Source organism: Puma concolor, chromosome A2 (genome assembly GCF_028749965.1).
Source record: "Puma concolor isolate L17-30 chromosome A2, mPumCon1.1.hap2, whole genome shotgun sequence".
NCBI lineage: Eukaryota > Metazoa > Chordata > Mammalia > Carnivora > Felidae > Puma > Puma concolor.
Window position 1 is genome coordinate 888,005 of NC_141668.1, and position 23,694 is coordinate 911,698.

The 23,694-nt window shown below is 52.8% G+C and overlaps 1 protein-coding gene across 1 annotated transcript in view; it reads left to right on the forward strand.

Annotated features, from left to right (window-relative positions):
- PTPRN2 (protein tyrosine phosphatase receptor type N2) overlaps window positions 1-23,694 on the forward strand; it is an 806,499-nt gene that overhangs the window by 336,591 nt on the left and 446,214 nt on the right. Inside the window, exon 11 of the mRNA XM_086680696.1 lies at window positions 20,511-20,597. Within this exon, the coding sequence (XP_086536822.1) occupies window positions 20,511-20,597 (87 nt within the window). The remainder of the gene's footprint in view (window positions 1-20,510; window positions 20,598-23,694) is intronic.

The following is a 23,694-nucleotide window of genomic DNA, read 5'->3' on the forward strand; positions in this document are numbered from 1 at the left end:
CTGCCCACATATGATTTTGCTGTTGCGTTATAGTGTTCACCGTTCAGGCGTTTCTTCATTATGAATTCAGAAGTTGCCCGCGTTTCAGTGGTCACACGCAGTGTGGGAGGGGCCACTCACGGTCCGTGCCGTCGGTCACACGCAGTGTGGGAGGACCGCTCACGGTCTGTGCCGTTTCTCACTCTGGTCCTGCACGCCTTCTTTCTGTGCCCACACCTCCCAACAAAGTTCACTCCGCCAGCTTGTTTCAGGAGTTGCTATACTGTAGGTAGCAAATTTCATCAGTTAGCAATAGTTGTCTAACACGATAGGGCAGAAGATATTTTATTTTGAGCGCAAACCACAGACCATGTATCAAAGCCAGCTTGAAACCCAAGACCCTTTTGAGCTGTAGATGGTGCTTTTACTTGTTTTTTAGAGAAGTCCTCAGCAGCTGACTCTTCAAGTTTGCATCAGAGTGTCGACTGGTTTTCTCAAGTACTTTTTTTTGAGACGCGGCCTCCCATTTCTGCCCTCTTTGCCTGGATGGTGAGCTCCATGTGTCCATGTCTGTTGTCAGGCTCCGTGTCCTAGAACGGGAACTCTCAGTGAGCGTGGTCTTTAGAATCGTCTTACAGAGAAGCTCAAATGGGAACTTGAACACGACGCCCTGCTGGAGGCTCAGCTCTGTGCTGTTCCAACAAAGGCAGGGCACCTCCTCGGTTCCTTTGTGAAGCAAACCGTTTGGACAACAGTTACTTATTCTAGACCGTCCAAATCTGTGGAGTTTTCCCTCCCTTGGGAAACATTGATGTGGTGTGTGTGTGTGTGTGTGTGTGTGTGTGTGTGTATGTGTTGTCTCTATTCATCTGTATATCTATGTATGTCTGTGTGTGTGATGTATATGTTATGTGCACATGTGGGTGTGCGTGTTGTCCGTATTCATCTGAGTGTATCTGTGTGTCGTGTGTGTGTCATGTGCACATGTGTGTGCGTATGGTCTGTATTCATCTGTGTGTCTGTGTGTGTCATGTGTATGTCGTGTGCACATGTGGGCATGCATGTTGTCCGTATTCATCTGTGTGTGTTGTGTGTATGCCCTGTGCACATGTGTGCATGTGTGTGCGTGTTGTCTGTATTCATCTGTGTGTATCTGTGTGTCATGTGTATGTCGTGTGCACATGTGTGTTGTCTGTATTCGTTTATGTGTATCTGTGTATCATGTGTATGTCGTGTGCAGATGTGTGTGCATGTTGTCTGTATTTGGCGTGTGTATGTCACGTACACATGTATGTGCATGTTGTCTGTATTCATCTGTGTCATGTGTATGCCGTGTACATGCGTGCACATGTGTGTAGTCGTCTGTGTGTATCTGTGTGTTGTGTGCACACTTGTGTACATGTGTGTTGTCTGTATTCATTTGTGTGTATCTGAGTGTCATGTGTATGTCATGTGCACACGTGTGCGCGCGCGCGCGCGTGTGTTCGTGCGTGATTACCGTGGGTTCCTGCACGGCTGTGCTGTGACCTTCTTTCTTGCCGGCAGGACCGGGTGGAAGGAGGGCACATTCCCAGCGTGAGATGAAGTTGCTCGCAGGGAAAGTGGCTACTGCTCTCGTGTCTGGGGTCCGGGGTCTCAGCTGCAGCACGAGGGGGCTGGGAAAGGGACTGTCATCCTCGGAAAGACTCGTCTGAGCGGCAGCTTCGTGTCACCATGAACAGCAGAGGGCGGTGCCTTTAGAGCAGGACGACCCTTGCTACCGTTCTCTGCCTCAGGGTGACCCTTGGGGGGAAATGACCGTGGTGTGTGCGAGGCCAGCGTTCCTGCAGAAGAGAGACCTCTCGGGTCAGCGTTTCCTCTTGCTTTCTGACTTTCCAGCGGAAGACGAAGCCACTGTCAGGGCCGGCTTTTCCTTTGCATTCGAAGTTTGTTTTTCTGCAGCGCTTTCCTGGGCCAGACCTTTCGGACTTGAACGTTCACCTGCTGCAAGCATGGGTTAAAGGAAAAATCATTATCGTGGCCCATTTCCCTTCTTGTTTTGCTGCCTCAATTGGATGGAAGATATATGGTGCAGATAAAACAACTTTATATCAATAGTTCTTTCTGTTTGTCACCACGGGCTTATGCTCCCTCCCTTCTGTAGCAAGAGATTGAGATTTCTGCCTCTCTTATCAGATTAATTGGTAATTTGAGATTCTCTAGGGCAAGATTTCACCAGATCTCAGCTTAAGCCTTAATAGATGAGCAATTAATTGACAAGAATCTGATGCCATTCTTAGAAGACAAAGACGTCTGGATACCTGATTGTCCCATAAGAAGGAGGAAGAATGTGACCGATGACACGTCTCTCCTGCTCACTGCCATGTCCTCCCATTCAGACGTGTGTACAGGGCTTAGCCTCGCTCTCCTCTGTCTCCTGCATTTTCTGATGGGCACGGTTCCATCCCGTCCTTTGCTGTTTACGTTGTCACGCTCTTTACTCCCTGGGTGGACCATTCGAGACTGGACAAAGGTCAAGATTCCTGTCCTTGTCCCTCAAGGGTGAGTTTCCAAGTGTTCCAAGTTCCCTGCCCTTCAAAGGTGAGTTTCCACGTGTTCCAAGTTTGGAAGAGAGGGCACACAGAAGGTGAACTTGAAGCCAAGAGACCCGTGCTTTACGTCTGGTAAATAAATGCTTAAGAGCACGTGGCTCTGCTGGGGTGCGCCTCTTATAAACGCCCTGCTGTTTGGTGTGTCCCTGCACAAGGACATCTGATGAGACTGGCTTTAGGGAAGCGAGCGCATTGGAGGCTGAGAGGAAGAGGTCGAGTGGCCACCAGGCTGGTGGGGAGACAGGGACGCCATGTAGGGCAGCGCTGCTCCACAGGAAGTGGGCAGCTTGCGTGAGGACCGCCGAGAGCCCAGCACTCCCGCACGGAAGCACCCAGAACACCTGTCCCTGCTTTCCAGCCCCCGCGGGGTGAAGATGGCCCACAGGGCCCGGCTGTCAGGGTGGGAGCCGCACGGGGCAGAGTGAGGACGCTCTGGAGCAGGTCCACGTGCTGGGTGGTGTTAGCCCAGCTGCAGTGAGTGCAGAGAACACGGGTACCCCTGGAAGAGCCATGGAATACTGACGCTTCGGTCAAGGGGGAAGGGGTGGAGTGCAGAGGCCTTGGTGAGGCTCGGAGAGAACGGGGCTGGGAATGGCCTCGGACTCCCGTCAGTGTTCTCAAAGAGGCAGGTGGTTGTGGGTTTTCTGCAGTGTTTTCTTCCCACAGAACTCTCTTCCCTTGGACAGGCCCATCAGTGACACTCTGATGGTGTTCTACAGGCTCACGCATCATCCGTGTCACTACCTGCTTCACGGGCAGCCCCAGCTGCGCCACTGACGGGGTCTCAGCCAGACCTCAGGCCCGGTCCTACCCTTTGTCCACTGGCTGGACGTGAGGGTTGTGGGAACCAAAGCCTGGAAGGAAGTTCGGAAGTCAGGCCTCAGTCCCTGTGTGGCAGCCATAGGAGGCCTCCCTTCCTGCCACTCTCTGCACTGAGAATCAGGTTACTCAGTTATTTTTAGAGCCTTCCTGGGAGGACGTTGCCTTTCCCGTCACTAACACGCAAGTGTAACAACCCGTGTCCTCGGGACGACATGGTGGGAGAGGAAGGGTCACCAGTAAGCAGTCATCCTCCCTGTCCGCGCAGAGACCCCGGGCTGCCCGCGAAGCCCCTCAGAGCTGAGCCGGGGCCGTGGGGCCCGCGGTGCTTGTGAGGAACGCAGGCATGGACACAGAGAAGGCATGGGGGCTGGTATCATTTCCTGTTTTTTCCTTCCTTGTGGGAGAAAAGAAATCTTAACGGTGTCGTGGACAGATTCCGCGTTGGGGCTGTCTGTGGGTTTTGTTCGTTCTGTTCTAGCTTCAGACCCTGTCTCCGATGGTGTGGTCTAACGTTTTCTTCAGGAGATACAGCTGCCATCCTGTCCAGGGTCTCTCCTGAACGTGACGAGTCCCCGCTATGTCACCACGCATCCCATTGATTCATCTCAGAAGACTGTGTGTGGTGTGACGCATTCATTTTCATCTGAGAAGAGTTTAGTGGGGGATATAGCCATCGGTGCAAATAGTCCATTTGCTCCTCTGGTGAACAAGGAGACCAGCTTCCAAACCTAAAGTCCCCTACTGTGGAGTTGTTAGTTGTAGGGAATGCCCATGAGAAGGAGGGCAGACGGTGGTCTCTGAGCCCCAGATGGTGGCCCTGCTCTGGCTTGTCTGGTTTTGGTGCCTGGGCCTGTGATGTTCAGCGCATACTTACTGGGCACCTACTATGCGCAGGGGTCTCCGTACAGCAAAGGTCTCCATGTAAGTGATGGGTCGTTCTGAAGTTCAAGTGAGGGAAACACGTGCACGTGAGCAGTGGGAGCCACAGAACTCGGGCCTCTGCTCTATTGAGAGAAGGAGCAAACGGCTTCGACTGAGTGGGTCCTCAAGCCTGTGAATCAAAGAATCTCAGAACCCTGGTTTTTCCTATAAACCTCTCATCCTGACTCCTCCTGCCAGCCATGAACTTCCGTCTGCCCAAATTCAGTGGCTCCCGGGTGCCCGCCCTCCCTCTCATTCCCTCTGCCTGGTGCTACAGAAGCAGCCGCCTCCCCAGTCTGGCCCCACCCGAGGCACAGGTCATCTGAGGCCACTCCATTCTTCCCGAAACATTCCCAGCCTTCTCGTCCTCGAGATGCTGCCCTTGCTGTGCCCCCGGGACCACCGCCACGGCCCCCTCCTCTCGCTCTGCACGCTGGCACAGCCACCGTCTCCAGTGGCCCATGCCTGAGGTGGCACCAGCACCATCTTCTCCACCACCTCCCGAGGGGTGAGGATCTCCCCATGCGGCCACCGGGAAACCAGCTGTCACAGTGTCACGGCCGTCACGCTTCTCCTGGGAGGGGCTGCCGGGGTGTGGCGGGGCTCTTGGAGCAGCGGAAACATCAGCTCATCAGCCAGTCCAGGAATCACCAGGAGGGGGCTTTTCGTAAGTTCTAGGAAAACGGGTGTAATCGATGTGAAGGTTCCTCCCAGGGCAGTTTGAGGATCACGCTGTAACACAGGTCCAAAGTCACAGAGTGGGTTCTTTAAATGTACTGGCAGTAAGGCGTTTGCTTCTCAGTGGAAACTCTGTTTAGAAACTCCCCCTGACATCGGTGTCAGAGACCCCACCACCCGCTGCCCTCCCTGCAGGAAGGACTCGGACGGCCGCACTGCAGGTGCCCAAGCTGCTGTCCTAGGGCCCGCCCACCATGTCCCCAAGGCCTTGGGCGCACAGGCCTGGCTTGTCCCCAGGCACCTCATCCAACAGGCTTTCCTGGCTGTTCAGTTGCATATTTTTCATGAGACAGTGGATGGATTTTTGTCTTGCTCTAAAGCAGAATTTTGAACATACACGAAGATAATGACCCAGGCCCAACCTTGTCCCATCCACACCCCCATTTACTCCCATCTCTCATGCTGCTTTCAAATAGATCCCACTTATATTCTCTGGGAAACATTTTGTTAAATAGCTTTAAAATACAAGGATCCTTCCTTTTAGCATACCATACCACCTTAGTAGCATCAGATATCGAGCCCGTGTTAAGCTCTGTTGTTACGTCCATGTCAGAACTTTGTTTGTTGGTGTTTTGACTCAGATCCCAGTAAGGTTCGCACCTTACACTGGCTGTGTGGTCTCCGATGCTTCTGATTCTGTAGGCTCACTTTCATCTTGCTGTTGAGGTTAGAGTGATGTGTTGGATTTCGATGTCTGTTTATTGGCTGGAATTCCAGAACTGGAGGACATTTCAGACTTGTCTAACCTCCAACTGGTGTGGTGGGCAAAGTGAGAAAATACCATGAAAGTGAGAATATGGTGGGCATTAAAAGCAATTTTCATGCCTCTTTGACCCAATGGCTTGTCAGTTGGCTTGGCCATGTCTAGCCAGTCGGAAGATGCCAGAAGAGATGATGCTATGCCAGGAAGGGGCTCTTTAATGGTCTCAGACCATGGTGAGGCCCCTTCCCACATCTGATGCTTTCAGTTTTGGCAAATGGTGAGATTGGGTGGCGGGGGGGGGGGGTGGGTGGGCGGCAGGGAGGAAAAGGAAATATTGGAAAAACCCAGCCCACTCTGATCAAGCCTGGAAGCTGGGCCTTTAGCACTCTGTGTGCTCCACGCTTGTCCTTAGAGTCTGACTCCCACAGGTTGGCTCTGCGGATCAGCCTATGTGCTCAAAATGCAAGAGGGTCACCATAAATCCCTGTCTCCACAACTATGTCTACTCCTGCACCTACACCCACATGTCTACACAGCATCTGCACCATCTGCCTGTATCTCTGTCTGTCTGTATCCATCTACATCAATGTCTATGGGTCTGCATCTATATCATTGATCTGTGCTAATGTCTGTATGATCTGCATCTATCTACACCCGCATCCAAACATGTACATTGTCTAATCACGTAATTGCCCATCTGTGCCCACATCCACATCTACGCCTACACATACACCTATGTCTGCATCTGGTCTACACTTAGACCTCCAGATCCGTGTCACGTTTCAGCTGTATCACCTCTCTCTCTCCGTGTCCATACTTCTGCATCGTCACCTATCCTGTAGTCACATCTGTACATCTCCACCATCTATGTTGGTACAGCCTGGTTTGGTATCAGATTTCTAGAATTGTTGGGGAAGCTTTGCTTTTCCTCTTCAGTGATGTTTCCATAGTAGAACCCCCCAGGGACCTTCAGAGCCTCACCACAGCAATTGATCTTTGAAAAGCGTCATCTGCTCTATAAGTTAACTTCGACTTAAATCCAAGTTAAGCAGCTTAAATATCACTCCTACATGAGAGGGAGTAAGAATGAGGGAGAAAATATGAAAAGAGATTTGCTACACTGTCAAAATAGAAGTAAACTGCAAATGGAAATGAAGCCAGAAGGAAAAGGAAGAGTAGAAAACAGTAGTACCCTAATGTAGCTCAGTTGTGGAGTATTAACTTACTTGGGATGATGACTTAAAAAAAATAATGTCTTCCTAGAAGAGCTGGCTGCGGGTGACTGAATTCTGGCACACTCTCCCAGGTTTTGGTCATGTAGGCATCCCTTTCAAGCTTTAGGTCAACCTGTATGGCTGTTACTTGCAGCTCTGTAGAGGGCAGGTGGGTGGGAAGGAAATCGTGTTCCAAAGAGAATAGCTTATGCAGAGGGCCTGCATCAGGATGGGTGTGGACATTGGAGGAGCTGAAATAAGGCCGGGGGAAGGTGGGGACAGTAAATGTGGGAGAGGCTGGTGTCCTCAGGGCACGAACAAGGATTTGGGTCCTTGCCCCCAACAGACGTGGGACACCACTGGGGAACACTAAGCAGGCAAGTGTTGTGGTCGGGGTCCCACTCTCCCAGATCCCTCTGCTGCTGAGTGGAGAAGAGGCGATGGGAGGCCGGCACAGTGGGTGGAGGGACCCTGGCTGGCAGTTGTGCCAGCCACTGGGCCATTCCCTCAACTCCGTTCCCTTTCCTTGCTCTCTCTGCACTGTGAGGCTGACTTGCAAAGTGTCATCTGTGCTATGAACTGGCCTGGACAGTTCGCTACGATCCCCACTGTTCTACCAGTGGGGCTCTGGCAAGGTTCCAGCGGGCTGTACTGCTCTTCCCGCTGTACCCACTTTGTTGAGTTCTTATCATGAATGGGTGCTGAATTCTGTCATGTGCTTTTCTTGCCTCTGTTGAGATAATCATGACTTTTTATCCTTCATCTTGTTAATGTGGCGTACCGTGTTGATTGATTTGCAGATGTAGACCTATCCTTGTGTCCTTGGAATAAGTCGTACTTGGTCATGGTGTGTGATCCTTTTGATTTATTGTTGAATTTGTTTTGCTAAAATCTATGCTAAACATAAATTTTGCATGTATGTTTCATCAGGAATATTGTCCTATAACTTTCTTTTCTTGTGGGCTTTTCTTGTCTGGCATTGACATCAGGATAATGCTGGCCTTGTAAAATGAGCTTGGAAGTGTTCCCTCCTCTTCTGTTTTTTGGAAGAGTTTGAGAAAGATTGGTATTGATTCTTCTTTGTGTGTTTGGTACCGTTCACCTATGGGGCCATCTGGTTTGGGGAGGTTGTTGTTTACTGATTCAATCTCCTTACTTGTTATTGGTGTCTTCAGATTTTTTTATTTCTTCATGATTCAAGTGTGGTCAGTTGAGTGTTTTCAGGAATTCATCATTTCTTCTTGGTAGTCCAGTTTGTTGGCATATAATTGTTCACAGTTGTTTCTTATGACCAGTTGTAATGTCTCCCCCTTTCATTTCTGATTTTATTTATTTGAGTTCTTTTTTTTTTCTTGGTAAGTCTAGCTAAGGTTTGTCTAGTTTATTTATCTTTAAAAAAAATCAGCTCTTAGTTTCATTTATCTTTTCTATTGTCTTTTCAGTCTGTATTTTGTATACTTCTGCTCTGATCTTTATCACTTCCTTCCTTCTGATAACTTTGGCCTTCATTGATGCTTCTTTTTCTAGTTCCTTGAGTTGTGAAGTTAGATTATTTGCAATCTTTCTTTTTTCTTAATGACGGTATTTGTCACTGTAAACTTTGTTCTTAGAACTGTGGTTTCTGTATCCCACACATTTTGGTATCACATTTCCATTTCATTTGTCTCAAGGTATTTTTTATTTCATCTTTGACCCATTGGCTGTTCAGGAGCATATCACTGAATCTCCATATACTTGTGAATTTTCCAGCTTTCTTCTTTTTTTTTTTTTAAAGTTTTATTTGTTTAAATAATCTTTACATCCAATACGGGCTTGAACTCATGACCCTGAGATCAAGAGTTGTATCCTCTACTGACTGAGTCAGCCAGGTGCCCCATCCAGTTTTATTCTTATAATTGATTTCTTGTTTCATACCATTGTGATTGTAAAAGATGCTTGATATGATTTCAGTCTTACTAAATTTATTAAGACTTGTGTGTGGCCTGTCATATATTTGTCCTGGAGATTGTTCCACGTGTGCTCAAGAAGAATGTGTCTTCTGCTGCTGTTGGGTGGAATGCTCTTTATGTATCTGTTAGGTCCTTGTGGTCCCTGCTATGATTACTTGGCTATTTTTCCCTTCAGGTATGTTAATATTTGCTTTACGTATTTAGGGGCTCCTGTGTTGGATACATAAATACTGACAAATGTCGTATCCTCTTGATGATTTGACCCCTTTGTTATTAAATAATACTCTTTTTTGTGTTTTGTTACAATTTCTGGCTTAAAGTCTGTTTTGTCTAACATAAGCTTATCCACCCTTGCTTTCCTCTGGTTTCCCTTTTCATGGAGTATCTTTCTTTATGCCTTTACTTTAAATCTGTCAGTGCCCATAAAGTGGAAGTGAGTCTCTTGTAGGCCACATATAGTTGGGTATTGTTTTTTTTCTTTTTTTCCTATCCATTCAGCCACACTATGTCTTTTGATCAGAGATTTTAATCCATTTACATTTAAAGTAATTACTGATAAGTATGGACTTCATATTGCCATTTAGTAAATTGTTTTCTAATTGTTTGTGGATTCCTTTGTTCCTTTCTCTTTCTTCCTTTATGATCTGATGATTTTCTGTAGTGGTATGCTTTGATTTCTTTCTCTTTCTCTTTTGTGTGTGTATTATAGGCTTTTTGCTTTGTGGTTACTGTTAGGCTTACATAAAATATCTTACACTTATAACAGTCTATTTCAAGCTGATAACAACTTTGAATGCCTACAAAGCTCTACGTTTTTGTACTACCTTCCTCATTTTATTTTTTTGATGTCAATATTCTTTTTATATAACTAACTCTAAGACATTGTGTACTTAGATTTGTATTAAGCTGTTGGCAATTTTTTCCCCAAGAATTTAGAGGATCATACTTATGGTGAGAGGTACAGTCTTATCTTGATGTTAAAAACAACAAGTCATTTGAATACAACAGTTTTTTACCAGTTGATTTTTTTTTTTTTTTTACCAGTGAAGAGTTGGTGGTTGTCAACAACTTTACCAGTAAGAGTAGTTCAGGATTATTGGCACCTCCTGATGAATCTGCACATGGTTTAGAAGGCTGTGGGCTCAGCAATCAGAACAATTCAGTTTGGTTGCACAAATTACCATGAGCTCACTCACTCATTCTTCAAACAACATTGGGCTTTATTTTTCTGCACGGAAGAAAGGCGATACTGAATCAGAGTTGGGGTTTTGAGTCGTGGCAGCTCCTCTCTCATTTCCCCTCATCAGAAATGTCTTTTCTCTGCAGTGGGGAGAATTCCTATGCGTTAGCCAAAGTCTAACTAGCTTATAAGATTATTTAAATAGAACAAACATCAGTGTTAAGATAGCTAGAATAATTGGGGAATCCCATGAAAACCTCATTTTACCCATTGGTTTCAAATATCATCTCATCAAAAAAGTTCCTATCAAAATCGACCGATACCATGTTGCAATCCATCAATCATTTGTTTCCCTACCTTTGGTACATTTTCAAGTTAATGGGAAAATGTCCGAAATCAGGAAGTGAAGCAGCAGAGCTGCAAACAGTCACTCTTGAGCGTAGAGTCCTAGACGTCTGGTTAGCGGGGCCACCTGGGCCCAGAAGGAAGATACAGTAACACTGTCACCAAGATAAGACATAGAGAAATTAGGGGTACAGCCGCTCTTCACAGGTAAGGATGCAGGCGTTACCTGGACGTCCCCCACAGTCTGCCACACTCACTGACGAGTAACATGTAGGTTTGGGGATTTACTGGTGACACGACCCTGGGCATGAGCTTAACTTTTCTAGTCCCAGTTTTTACTCCTTTATTTTTATCTTTATTTATTTATTTTTTTTATTTTGAGAGAGAAAGAGACAGTGTGAGCTGGGAAGGGGACAGAGAGAGAGAGGAGAGAGAGAAAATCCTAAGCAGGCTCTGTGCTGTCAGTGCAGAGCCAGGACTCGGGACTCCAACTCACGGACCATGAGATCATGACCTGAGCCAAAACCAAGAATTGGATGCCTAACTTCTGAGCCACCCAGGCTCTCCTCCACTCCTTTAAAATGAGGCTCACAACAGTACCTTCCCCCCGGGTCTGATGTGAGCACTAAGTAAGACTGCTGTGTGGAGTCCCAGCACTGTGGCGAGCATAAGGAACGCCTTCAAGGGCTTCCGCTGCTCCTAACATTTCCGACCTGTAAGTTATTTTCACTGTTTTTTTTCAGGGTGGCTCTCCACAATTCCCTTCCCATCGAACACATTCAGGGTTTCTATCTTTTCACCTGTCCCTTCATTCCCTTGGTGATTTCAGGGCACGGCAGAAGTCCACAGTGCTACGTGTGGCATCGTGAGGCCATCATGGAAAATGGGGATACTCTCATTTCTCTTACAGGCTTCCCAACACGTGAATGGACTGAATGCTGCAGATTTCCCCTATTTTACCTATTTAGTAGGTCCTCAGGAGCATCTGCCTTCAAAATGACTCCACGGTAGTATTAACATGCCACTGTGCTTCCGAATAGAAAAGCAGTAGAGGAGATACTGGTTAGCTTTTGAAAACCCTCTCTGCCACTCGAGGTCAAGGCAGGCGGTGAGGACCCGAGCCGCGGGCAAGGCTTGTGCCTCTCGCTCGCGACAGCATCAGGTGTCCAGGTAATCAGGGTGACGGCTGTCACAGACACACAGATGAAATTGCATGTGCCATATCCGTCCATTGATTTTTGAGATTGACTCCAACTGCTTTCTGAGGAAGTTCAGACCATGAGATGACAGGTGATGGCCACGTATTTTAAAAACAAACTGGAAATAACTGCATGCTCATTTTGAGCACAATCGGCACCACCTTATTGGTCTCACTATTGACTGGACCCTCTATTGTCATAGTCCCCTGGTGAGGTGGGAGGGGCTGTGGCGCTCATCACGCAGTCTGTGTAAGTGGAGGTCTCACTCATGGAGGCAGGCGGGTTCAGAAACATATTCTGGGCTGGCGAATTTCATCATTATCTTCGAGGCTGGTTTCAGTAATCTCGTTATGGAGAAGAGTGTTGATTTTCCGCATTGAGGGGTGAAGAATGTAGGGTCAGGAGATGGTCATGAGGCTAAAGTGAGTCTGGGACTCACAGTAGAAACTCTGGGCTCCCCATCGTATCATGTCACCCTTTGCTCTAAAGAGACCGGAGCACAGAGTTCATGGGATCTGGTAGCACACTTGGTTGGGAAGCCGGTTTATGTTCAACACGGAGCAGTGGGCCTCGGAGGTACAAAAAAGGAGAAGATGCGGTTTGTGCCTCACGGAGTCTGCAGTCTGTGGAGGGGGATCGGATTAAACCATGTGAAGTAATTAAGAGACCTTCCATAATAAGTGGTGAGCTGGGTGCCTCTGAATCAAAGCAGAGCAGGTTTTAGGGAAAGAGGGGCCTCGTGGGCCCATCGGTTAGAATAGGAAGGGCCTTGTTCGTGGCCAGGATCGGGGGAGGAAGCACGGCGTGGCTTGTGGGTGTGGGGCTGCGAGGCACTGAGGGAGAGGTGGCTGGGCCGACTGGGGCTGAGGGTCATGGGAGGAAGGGGAGTCACCGGGCAGGCAGGTGGCCCAGGTCGTGTCGATCCAGGAGCGTGTGTCATCACCACAACCCTCACTAGTTTTAGGGCCAGCACTCCTCCTGGTGAGTAAGTCAGCATGTGTGTATGGATAGGCCTACTCCATTGTCTTGTGCACAGGCCCCCATGCAGGTCCCTCTCAATGTACCTACAGGTGTGTGCAAACCTGGGGAGCCCATTGTGTGTATGTGCAGCCCGGGGGAGTCCTTACTGTCTCATCAGACACCTCCTCTTCCTGAGGAGCCCAGTGTGTGTGTGTGTGTGTGTGTGTGTGTGAGTGTGTGTGTGCGTGCACACACATGCACACGCAGGTGTGTGTGCATGTGCAAGTGTATGTAGGTGTGCATGCAGGTATGTGTGCAGGTGTGTATGTGCAAGTGTGTAGGTGTGCGCACATGCAGGTGTGTGTGCAAGTGTGTCATGCAGGTGTGGGTGGGTGCGTGAGCAGGTGTGTATGTGCAAGTATGTAGGTGTGTGTAGGTGTGTATGCAGGTGTATGTGTGCAGACATGTACATGCAGGTATGTGTTTACAGGTATGTATGCGCAGGTGTGTGCATGCAGGTGTGTGTGTAGGCATGTATGTAGAGGTGTGCGCAGGTTTGTACATGCAGGTGTGTGTGCGCATAGGTGTGTGTGTGCAAGTGTGTGTAGGTGTGTGTGCATGCAGGTGTGTGTGTGCAGGGGTGCGCATTCAGTGGTGTGTGTGTGCAAGTGTGTATGTGTAGGTGTGTGAACACGTGTGCGTGTGTGCAGGTGTGTGCGTGCAGCCCAGGGGAGTCCTTACTGTCTCATCAGACACCTCTTCCTGAGGAGTCCTGTGTGTGTGTGTGTGTTTGTGTGTGCATGCACGCGCACATGCAGGTGTGTAAGTACAGATGTGTATGTGCAGGTATGTGTGCAAGTGTGTATGCACAGGTGTGTGTGTGCAGGTGTGCACGTTCAGGTGTGTGCACGCACAGGTATGTTGTATACAGGTGTGTGAGCAGGTGTGTGTAGGTGTGTATGCAGGTGTGTATGTGCATAGGTGTGTTTGTGTGCAGGTGTACGTGCACAGGTGTGTGTGTGTGCATGTGTGTGTGCGCAGACATGTACACGCAGGTATGTGTTTACAGGTGTGTACGTGCAGGTGTGTGCATGCAGGTGTGTGTGCAGGCGTGTATGTAGAGGTGTGTGCAGGTTTGTACACACAAGTGTGTGTGCGCACAGGCGTGTGTGCAAGTGTGTAGGTGTGTGTGCATGCAGGTGTGTGAGTGCAGGAGTGCGCATTCAGTGGTGTGTGTGTGCAAGTGTGTATGTGTAGGTGTGTGAACACATGTGGGTGTGTGTGCAGGTGTGTACGTGCAGCCCAGGGGAGTCCTTACTGTCTCATCAGACACCTCTTCCTGAGGAGTCCTGTGTGTGTGTGTTTGTGTGTGCGCGCACAAGCACGTGCAGGTGTATATGTACAGATGTGTATGTGTAGGTATGTGTGCAAGTGTGTATGCACAGGTGTGTGTGTGCAGGTGTGCACGTTCAGGTGTGTGCACGCACAGGTGTGTTGTGTGCAGGTATGTGCTCAGGTGTGTGTAGGTGTGTGTGCAGGTGTGCATGCAGGTGTGTATGTGTGCATAGGTGTGTTTTTGTGCAGGTATGCGTGCTCAGGTGTGTGTGTGCATGCAGCCTGAGGAGTCCTCTGTGTGTGTGTGTGTGTGTATGTGCATGAGTGTGTGCACATGCAGGGGTGTGCATGCAGGTGTGTGCATGCAAGGGTGTGTGTGTAGGGATGTGCGTGTAGGCGTGTGTGTGCAGGTGCGTGCGTGCAGGTGTGTGTGTGCAGCCCAGGGGAGTCCTTACTGTCTCATCAGACACCTCTTCCTGAGGAGTCCTGTGTATGTGTGTGTGTGTGCGTGTGTGCGTGTGCGCACGTGTGCAGGTGTGTATGCACAGACGTGTATGTGCAGGTATGTGTGCAAGTGTGTATGCACAGGTATGTGTGCAGGTGTGCACGTGCAGGTGTGTTGTGTGCAGATGTGTGTAGGTGTGTATGCAGGTGTGTGTGCGGGTGTGTATGTGTGCATAAGTGTGTGTGCAGGTGTGCATGCACAGGTGTGTGTGTGTGCAGGTGTGTGTGTGTGCAGGTGTGTGCATGCAGCCTGGGGGAATTCTTACTGTCTCATCAGACACTTCCTCTCCCTGTGTGTGTGTGTGTGTGTGTGTGTGTGTGTTTGTGTGTGTGTATGTGCATGAGTGTGTGCACATGCAGGGGTGTGCGTGCAGGTGTGTGCATGCAAGGGTGTGTGTGTAGGGATGTGCGTGTAGGCGTGTGTGTGCAGGTGCGTGCGTGCAGGTGTGTGTGTGCAGCCCAGGGGAGTCCTTACTGTCTCATCAGACACCTCTTCCTGAGGAGTCCTGTGTATGTGTGTGTGTGTGTGTGTGTGTGTGTGCGTGCGCGCGTGCGCGTGTGCAGGTGTGTATGCACAGACGTGTATGTGCAGGTATGTGTGCAAGTGTGTATGCACAGGTATGTGTGCAGGTGTGCACGTGCAGGTGTGTTGTGTGCAGATGTGTGTAGGTGTGTATGCAGGTGTGTGTGCAGGTGTGTATGTGTGCATAAGTGTGTTTGTGTGCAGGTGTGCATGCGCAGGTGTGTGTGTGTGCAGGTGTGTGCATGCAGCCTGGGGGAATTCTTACTGTCTCATCAGACACTTCCTCTCCCTGTGTGTGTGTGTGTGTGTGTGTACGTGCATGAGTGTGTACACATGCAGGGGTGTGCATGCAGGCGTGTATGTGCAGGTGCGTGCGTGCAGGTGTGTGTGTGCAGCCCAGGGGAGTCCTTACTGTCTCATCAGATGCCTCTCTCTGAGCAGTCCCGTGTGTGTGTGTGCGTGCATGTGCTGGTCTGTGCATGCAGGCGTGTATGTGCAGGTGCGTGCGTGCAGGTGTGTGTGTGCAGCCCAGGGGAGTCCTTACTGTCTCATCAGATGCCTCTCTCTGAGGAGTCCCGTGTGTGTGTGTGCGTGCATGTGCTGGTCTGTGCATACAGGTGTGTGCATGCAGGTGCGTGCGTGCAGGTGTGTGTGTGCAGCCCAGGGGAGTCCTTGCTGTCTCATCGGATTTCTCCTCTCACGGGCCACGTGGAGCTACTTCCCTTGCCCATCGTCACCACAGGGCCAGGACTCCAGCTTGGATTCTCTTCTCAGAGCACAGGGCCGGGTGGGGGGTAGGCCATCAGGGAAACCAGCGTTCGCGGCCCCGCGGTAGCCGGGAGGCTCCCGCACACCCACCGCTGACAGCATCCTCAGCGGTGTGCAGGCACGCTCGCAGGCAAAGCATGTTCTGAGAGGTCACAGGAAGAAAGATGGTCCTGACCGTGCGGCCTGGGCTGCCAGCCCCACGTGGGGGACGAAGGAGCAGGACAGGGAGCTGGGTGGGGCCCCGGGGGCACCGTCATCGCATGCAGCATCAGCCTGAGCTTTGTTTTCCTACCTCAGTACCTAGTGACGTCCTCTCACTGCCGGTTTCCGCCTGTCATTCAACTCAGCCTTGGGCCTGCTGCTGCCCCTTGAAATGAAGCACCTCATTGGCCGTTTATGTGTGTTCCTATCATCCGTTCAGACTCTCCGGGATCCAAGGGTGCGGGGCCAAGGCCCTGTGGTTCTGACCGTTCCTCCAAGCACGCCTGTGTTCCACTTGCTGGATGCACAGGGAGCCAGATGTGGGAAGGGATCTCGCTTTGCGGAGAAGGGATCTCGTTTGTGGAAACCTCAATGCCTTCACCTCTGTCCTGAGGATCTGTGGGGGGCGTTCAGGGGTAGGGGCGAGAAGTGCGGGGAGTAGAGCGTGGCCAGCCAGCAGCAGCCAGAGTGCGCACGTGTCCCTGGGGTCACCACCCAAGTGCATTTCCAGGGTCTCAGCCCAGTGCCCTGGGGCATGTTCTGGCAGCCAAGGCTTCTGCAGGTGTTTCCGAGCCGGGAGCGCCTGTGCATAAGGGGAAGCCCCTTCTAGCTGTTTCTTTCAGGAGTGTTCTGATTGCCTGTCCCCAGGTGGACCCTGTTCTCTCCTCTCTCTGCGAGAAAAGCAACCCAGCAGCTCTTGGCTTCCTCTCTGGGGATGTCGTGTCTGCTGGATTACATTTGCACGTTCTGTTCCACCTTCTGGAATTCCAGTGTTACGACTCTGGGTTTTTTCACAAGTAGGAGACTTCTTATGGTCCCACTGTTGACTCTGATGCCTTTGTGGGTGACCCGTGCAGGCAGTTACCGTCTATGCATGTGGATGACACCGAGCATGGCCTCATTCATCTCTGTTGTGTGACACTGAGAGGAACAGCACCCCAAATGGAACAGCTGAGGCCGTGTTGTCTGAGGCGGTCACCAGAGCAGCGTTTGTCGGGACTTTTCTCGACACTGCCTTTCGGACACTGGTTCCCCGGTGTCCTTTGCAGGCTGGGGGGTGTTGGAGGATCCGGCAGAGCCTGGGCACAGAATGTGTCCCCTCTTGGAGCGGGCAGGAAAGAAAGATAGGAGGTCCTCCTGTTTCAAGGACAGTCGATTATCTGTTTTGTAAAGTGACACAGAAAACCACCCTGAGAAGCCACTGACCAAGAACAGGTCACGGCTCTCCCTGGAGAGACGGGTGAAGACAGGTGTGCTCGTGTGGGTCCAGGGAGGAGCTCAGATAAGTTCCCACACGGAGCCACCCCAGAAGTGTGTCTGTGAGGCTGGGATTAGGCTGTTAGTAATCTGGGGCCTCAGGCCGGAAAGTCGTGCGAGTTTTAAGGGGCTTGATTCACACAGTAGCTTCTGCCTGCTGGGTGGGCCTCCTTTACCGATGTACATGTTAACGGTGTTAAGTGCAGACTTTCTGACACTTTCCTGTGTATTCACTTATTTGTGCCATTAATACATCCGTCACACCTGCTGTGTCCGCATGCGGGTGTCCTGGTGCAGGGACCGAGTCCCCCCTCAATGAGACCCTGGGACCCACAGAGGAGCCTGCATCTCAGTCCGGCTCTTGGTGCCAGAGAGGCGAGAGGAGCTAAGGTGTGAAGGCCTTGCCTGGCCGCCCTCATTGGCCCGCCCTGAGAGGTCAGCGGGAGCCACCCTGGGAGCCGCCAGGCTGGCAGTGGGGGCAGCGGGGGCAGGCCATGAGCTCAGTGGTCAGGAGGGCTTGTGGGGGCCAGCCCCAGGAGGCAGAGCACGAGTGGTCGGTGACGCGAGACCTGGTCCTGGGCGGAGCCTGGCCTGGAGACGTGGCTTCCGTGCTCAGGGTGGCCTCATCAAGGCTGGTCTCTCCCTTTTGTGGATACTCGTTGGCTGCGCGCCCTGTGCTGGGTCCGGGAGGGCCGGGTCGGGGAGGAGCGGCCTGGCCCCGGGAGGAGCAGCTGGGGAGGAGCGGCCTGGCCCCGGGAGGAGCAGCTGGGGAGGAGCGGCCTGGCCCCAGGAGGAGCGGCTAGGGAGGAGCGGCTGGCTGGGGGCCCTGAGGAGCAGAGGCAGTGGAGCTGTGCCTCCAGGCCCCGCTCACGTTGCTGGCGCACACGGCACGGGACAGGGCTTTGTGCGGCTGAGGTCCTTTCTCCAGGGCCTGACCTCTAATGAACACGCCTTCCTGGCATCGCTGCCCCCTGTTCTTGTGACCAGGAGCCCTTTCTCGAGTCTGCACACACCCCCGTGGCCTTTCCCCAGGATGGTGTAAAGTCCCAGCAGACTGTCGAGATACAGACCCTCCCGGGGCTCTGGGCTCCAGCCCGCAGCTCCGGGTGGACAGGCAGGGAGTGATGATGAAGACACAGAGGTTCCAGGTGGACTCCTTCCCCAGTTGGCATCCGACCTCTGGTGGGCCTGTGACATGGGGTCTGATGTCCGGGGGGATTTCTAAGTGGGGTGGGGTCACGAGGTGGAAGGGTGCACACACCGATTGGAAAATGTACCCTTATTTTAAAGCACAGCGCGGGGGCGCCTGGGTGGCGCAGTCGGTTAAGCGTCCGACTTCAGCCAGGTCACGATCTCGCGTTCCGTGAGTTCGAGCCCCGCGTCGGGCTCTGGGCTGATGGCTCAGAGCCTGGAGCCTGTTTCCGATTCTGTGTCTCCCTCTCTTTCTGCCCCTCGCCCGTTCATGCTCTGTCTCTCTCTGTCCCAAAAATAAATAAACGTTGAAAAAAAAAAATTAAAAAAAAAAAAAAAAAAAAAAAGCACAGCGCAAACAGCCCCTGTGCGCTCGGGGACTTGGAGGACTTGTCTGTCCTTCACAGAAGGTCCCCCGGCCCTGGGGACCGCTCGTCCGCTCGAGAAGCAGGATGGAGGGACAGAACAGCACCCTGGGAGTTCACAGGAGGTCCAGAATGACCGGGTGAGGTGTGGGGAGCAGGCCTGGCCTTGGCAAAGAGGCAGCCACCGGCAGAAACCGGCATCTACAAGAAGTCCAGCTCCTGTCCCCGCCCAGAGAAGGTGGTGGGGGGCGGCTGGGTGCCAGCCCCGCCCTGGGGAATGGGCGGTCGGCCTCAGGGGCGGTCGCACTTGCGTGGGAAACCCCGGGGTGCTTGCAGGGCAAGCCACACCTTCCCAACCCAGGCCGGCTTCTTTGTCTCCACCTGAGACCTCGGGGGGTCCTCGGCCCCTCTGCCGGCTCCTCCTGTCCCCAGGGATTCTGTCCCCAGGGAATCCCGCTTTAGCTACCGTCCCCACCTGCTCACCAGCCCTGGACGTGTCTCCTCTCGTGCGGCTCTGGGCTGCGGTGAGCGCTCACCTCCCCGGCGCAGATGCTCCGTTCGGGCTCTGTTGTGAGGTGCCCACGGTGGAATCCCCCGCTTTTCCTTCCGGTGGCTTCTCCGTCTTGCGTGGTCCCGGGTCACCTGCTGGTGTCGACAACCCCTCCCCCCCCACTACCGTCACGTATCCCAAGCCTGCAGGCCCCACCTGCACCCTGCACCCCATCAGCCCTTGGAGCCACAGGAACCCTGGATGCTTCCAGAATCACCTCTGTGTGTGTCCTCTCCCTACAAGGACACCGGGGACGTTGGATTAGGAAGCACCCTGCCGAGCTCATCTTCGCATGGTGGTCGGCGGTGACCTCTGTCCACGCAAGGTCACATTCTGCGTCTCTGGCTGTAGGCACGTGTGGAGTTGGGGTGACGCCGTTTGATGCCCGGTTTGTCTCGGGGCCCGTGTGCCGCCCGCACGCAGCCCCGGGAGGGCGGGGCTCCGTCTGTCCCTGGCTGCCCCGGCCGGTCTTCCCGCACGTTTGCCAAGGGGGCGAGCAGTCAGCCGGCTTGAAACCCCTGCTGCATGCATGGCAGTTTTTCCAGGACAGCGTGACGGAATATTCCACGAAATGCCGCTAAGAGGGTTTCACAGGCAAGGCACGAGTTATGGCACCGTGTGCTGGGATTCAGGGCGCGTAACGGGAACTCTGAGCTCCACGGTGACCGTGGAGCCGGCCGTCCTGCAGGCCCGGGGCACGCTGTCTTGGAGCACGCGTGCCCCTTTCGGGGGTCCCTGCGGGGCGCCCATCGGTCTCACTTTACCTTCGAGTGTTGCCCGCTCGCATATCTGCCATTGGCACATCACTCGTTGCAGAGACGAGTCCATTTAAAAAATGCGTGCTTCCTTTGTCCTGAAATTTGATCTTCAGCATCTGCCTCCCTCCGTGTCCTGTCTCGCCTCTCCTTCTCGTCCGCCCTCCCCTCCCACCCTCCCTATTACATTTTTTATTGAAGGCTGAGATGAGCCGTCACCGCATCATGGGCCCATTACGCGTCTAACAATTCCATTTGCACTGTATTGTTTGTCTCGTCGCTGGGAAATTCGGGTGATTCATCATGCCTGAAGACGCACCTGATCCCGGCTGCCCTGAGAGCCTGGCCACCGTGTGACGGGAATACCGCAGGCGCCACGGCGGGGGCACGGGGGGACGTGCAGCTTCTCAAGTGTTGATGAGTTCCATTTTGTAACGCTGCCCCCCGCTCTCCTCAACAGCCCCCTGAGCCCAGAAAAGGGGAAGGAGCTGATGGAGGGCGTGGCGCAACTCCTGGAGGTGCCGATGAGCGTCTTCGCAGACATCGTGTGAGTGTCGGGTGCGGGGCCCTGGGGTTTTATTCTCTGCTCACATCAGGTTCCGTTTCATAAATTGGTTTGCAAGGGAAAGAACTGTGTGCCTGGGGTTCTTGTTAATTATATCAGAGAGAAACGGTTCAGGAAAGAAACGGAAAGGAAATTCCAGGTGGGTTTGGTAAGTTATTTAAGCGCAGAAGGAACTGGAGTGTAATTGTAAAAATTATAATCTCCTGGAAAGGCAAGGCCCCCTGGGGCCGTGGTTCTCAGCCCTGCTGCACCTAGAATTGCCTGGGAGGCTCTAGAACGTTCTGGGGCCTGTGCCCCACCCCACTGCAGATGAGTCAAAGCCCAGGGGATGGCACGTGTCCGTGAAAAGTCAGCACTTATTGAGTGCCTACAGACCTGCCGGGTACTCGCTGCACCAAGGGGAAGAGCTGGGCCACCCCAGCACCGCCAGCCTGTCTGGTCATCAGTGGCCCAGCTGGGGCCTGGGGTGCTGACACGTGGCAAGTCCACAGTGTGGGGCAGGACTGCACAGAGCCGGGTACCTGGAAGTGTAACAAATGGAGTAAGTGAGAGCAGGTGTGGACAGACCAGCATGTCCCAGCTGGGGGGTCTGGACTGGAGGTCAGTTCAGAAGGCAGCGTCGGGACGCAGCAGTGCGTGTGCTGTGAGCCACTCGGCCCAGAGATAAAGGGCTCAGCCGAGACATCTGTTGATGCGAGAAGCTGGCCCTGGGCCTTCGGTCCTGGAAATACGGTTCCTCTGACCGTCTGCGAGTCTCCTACTCTGTGGGGCTTTCCAAGATCCGTACCTGCTGCTGGTATTCGTTCCAAAGTTCGTCACCCTTCGTTGTGAGTAGGGAGGAGCCAGAAGTTGGGAGAGAGGGGCCAAGGCCAAGTCCTGGTCTGAACAGTAAGCCGAGATGCACTTCGCTGGGCTCCTTGCCACCGATGACAGTCCGCCCGTTCTCTCCAGCTAACGAGGGCCCTTGTACCATCTGCGCACCGGCGAACGTGACCGTCCACAAGATGCAATGTTTCAACAAGGATCTACGAGCGCCAGGCCACGGGTGGAGCAGAGAGCGTGACATTTCAGCAGAAACAAATGCAGGACAGAGCTGGGGAAGGCCGGGCTGCCCTGGTTCACGTGGAAAGGAAGGGACTGAGGCCACGAGGTCCGGAGAGGAGGCGCCCAGCCAGGACAGAGGAGCTGCCTGTAAACAGGGGGGCTGCGTCCCGTGCCAACAGCCAGGGCAGCTCGGGGGGCCCGCAGGCCCTCGTGAGGAGCTCAGCTTTGCTTCCGTGTGCTGGGAAGCCACTGGACAGCTTTTGTCAGGAGAGTGTATCTCTAGCTGCGTCCACAGTGAATGACAAGGGACACGAATGGAGGCCCAAGTGACTTGGGGCCACTGAGGTTTCTAGGTGAGAGGTGATGATGCCCACCCCATCCTGGCTGGGGTTTGAGCCTCGGAGAGGAAATCATGAATGTGGGCCGTAGCTTTGAGACTGGGAGTCACCATGTCTGCTAAAACCACACGCCGGCCCTCCGGGGGCAGCTCCCATCCCCGCCCGGCACCTCGCAGGCCCTTTAGGATTGTCCTTTGCCAAAGCACATTCCGTTCCACGCAGGATCGTTTGGCAGCTCTGTGCGGGCGTCCGGGCACTGCCCATCTGTATGTGGCCCTGCAGAAGGGGTGAGGCTGTCCAACTCGGGAGCTCAGTGTGAGCACAGCCCAGGGAGGCGGGCACTGGCCCTTTGCCCGCTGCATGGTCTCCACAGGCTGCGGTTAAACAGGATTGCACACACAGAGAGCCAGTCCTGGCCGGTCCCTTCGAGGAAGCAGAGGGAGATTTCCTGAGCACGCCTACCCTGTCCCTGCCCGCACCCCACACACGGCTGGTCATTTTCGGTCTTCGCCACCAGACCCCAAGGTCAGGGGTCACAGCAGTCACTGACACATGTTCACGTGAGGCAGCCAGCACAGTGACTGCACGGCGTGGACATGCATCCCATGACAGGGGCACCTGGGTGGCTCAGTCGGTTGAGCGTCTGACTCTTGATATCAGCTCAGGTCATGGTGTCACAGTTCATGGGTTCAAGCCCTGCACTGGGCTCTGCGCTGAGAGCACGGAGGCTGCTGGGGATTCTTTCTCTCCTCTCTGCCCCTCCCCTGCGTGCGCACACTCTCTATCTCTCTCTCCCAAATAAATAAATTTTATTTAAAAATAAAAAATTTAAAAAAGAAATGAAAAAAATAAAAATACATACATTTAAATGCCCCCATACCAGAATGAGGGATGGCACGGGGTGGGCCTGGCACCCACACTGCCCTCAGCAGCAGCGGGTCGTTCCTCACATTCCTCATCCCTCCGTCCACAGGAAGGGACAGAGTCTGGCCTGTGCTTCCTTAGGCCTTGGAACTTCACCTGCTGGTGCGAGGGCTCATGTGCCGCTGAGGGAGTAAATGAATCGGTGCCTCTGTCGTTACCGTTGAGAATGTCCCGGGAGCAGTCAGGGCAGGAAATAATAAGAAGGATTTGTATCTCCAGGAGGAGCTCGCAGCCGGGGTGGGCTGCACAATTGGAGAATGTTATCATGGCTCAGGCCCATTATTGAGAAAATTAGACAAAAAACGTAATCACACGGAGAGACTTCAGAGTAAAACTTCGTCTGGCCCACTGGGGACTGAATGGATTGAATTTTCATTATTTCCTTTTGCCTTCATGTTGATTGTGTACCAGATAGAGGGCAGAGGTCCCTTCACTCGGGGGGGCTTTGTGTTTCCTGGAGACTTGCCCCTCCCCCCCCCCCCCCCCAGCTTCTGGGTGAGAAGTCCGGGGTGTGTTTGCACCATGACCCAGGCACAGGGCTGCTGATGTGGTGGGGGTGGGGAGGGGGGCATCCTCAGGACAGATGGGAGCACGGCGGGCTGGGAGCCCCAAGGTGGGTCAGGTGGGTGTGGCCCCGAGCCCACCGCCGAGGAGGGGCACTACGCTCGGGCCAGGCCGGAAGCCCACCGTGGCGGCCTGCTTCATCGCCTGGCCCCAGGGGCAGATCCCAGGGGACGAGCCCACTGAGCAGAACACGCGGGACTGAGTCTTTT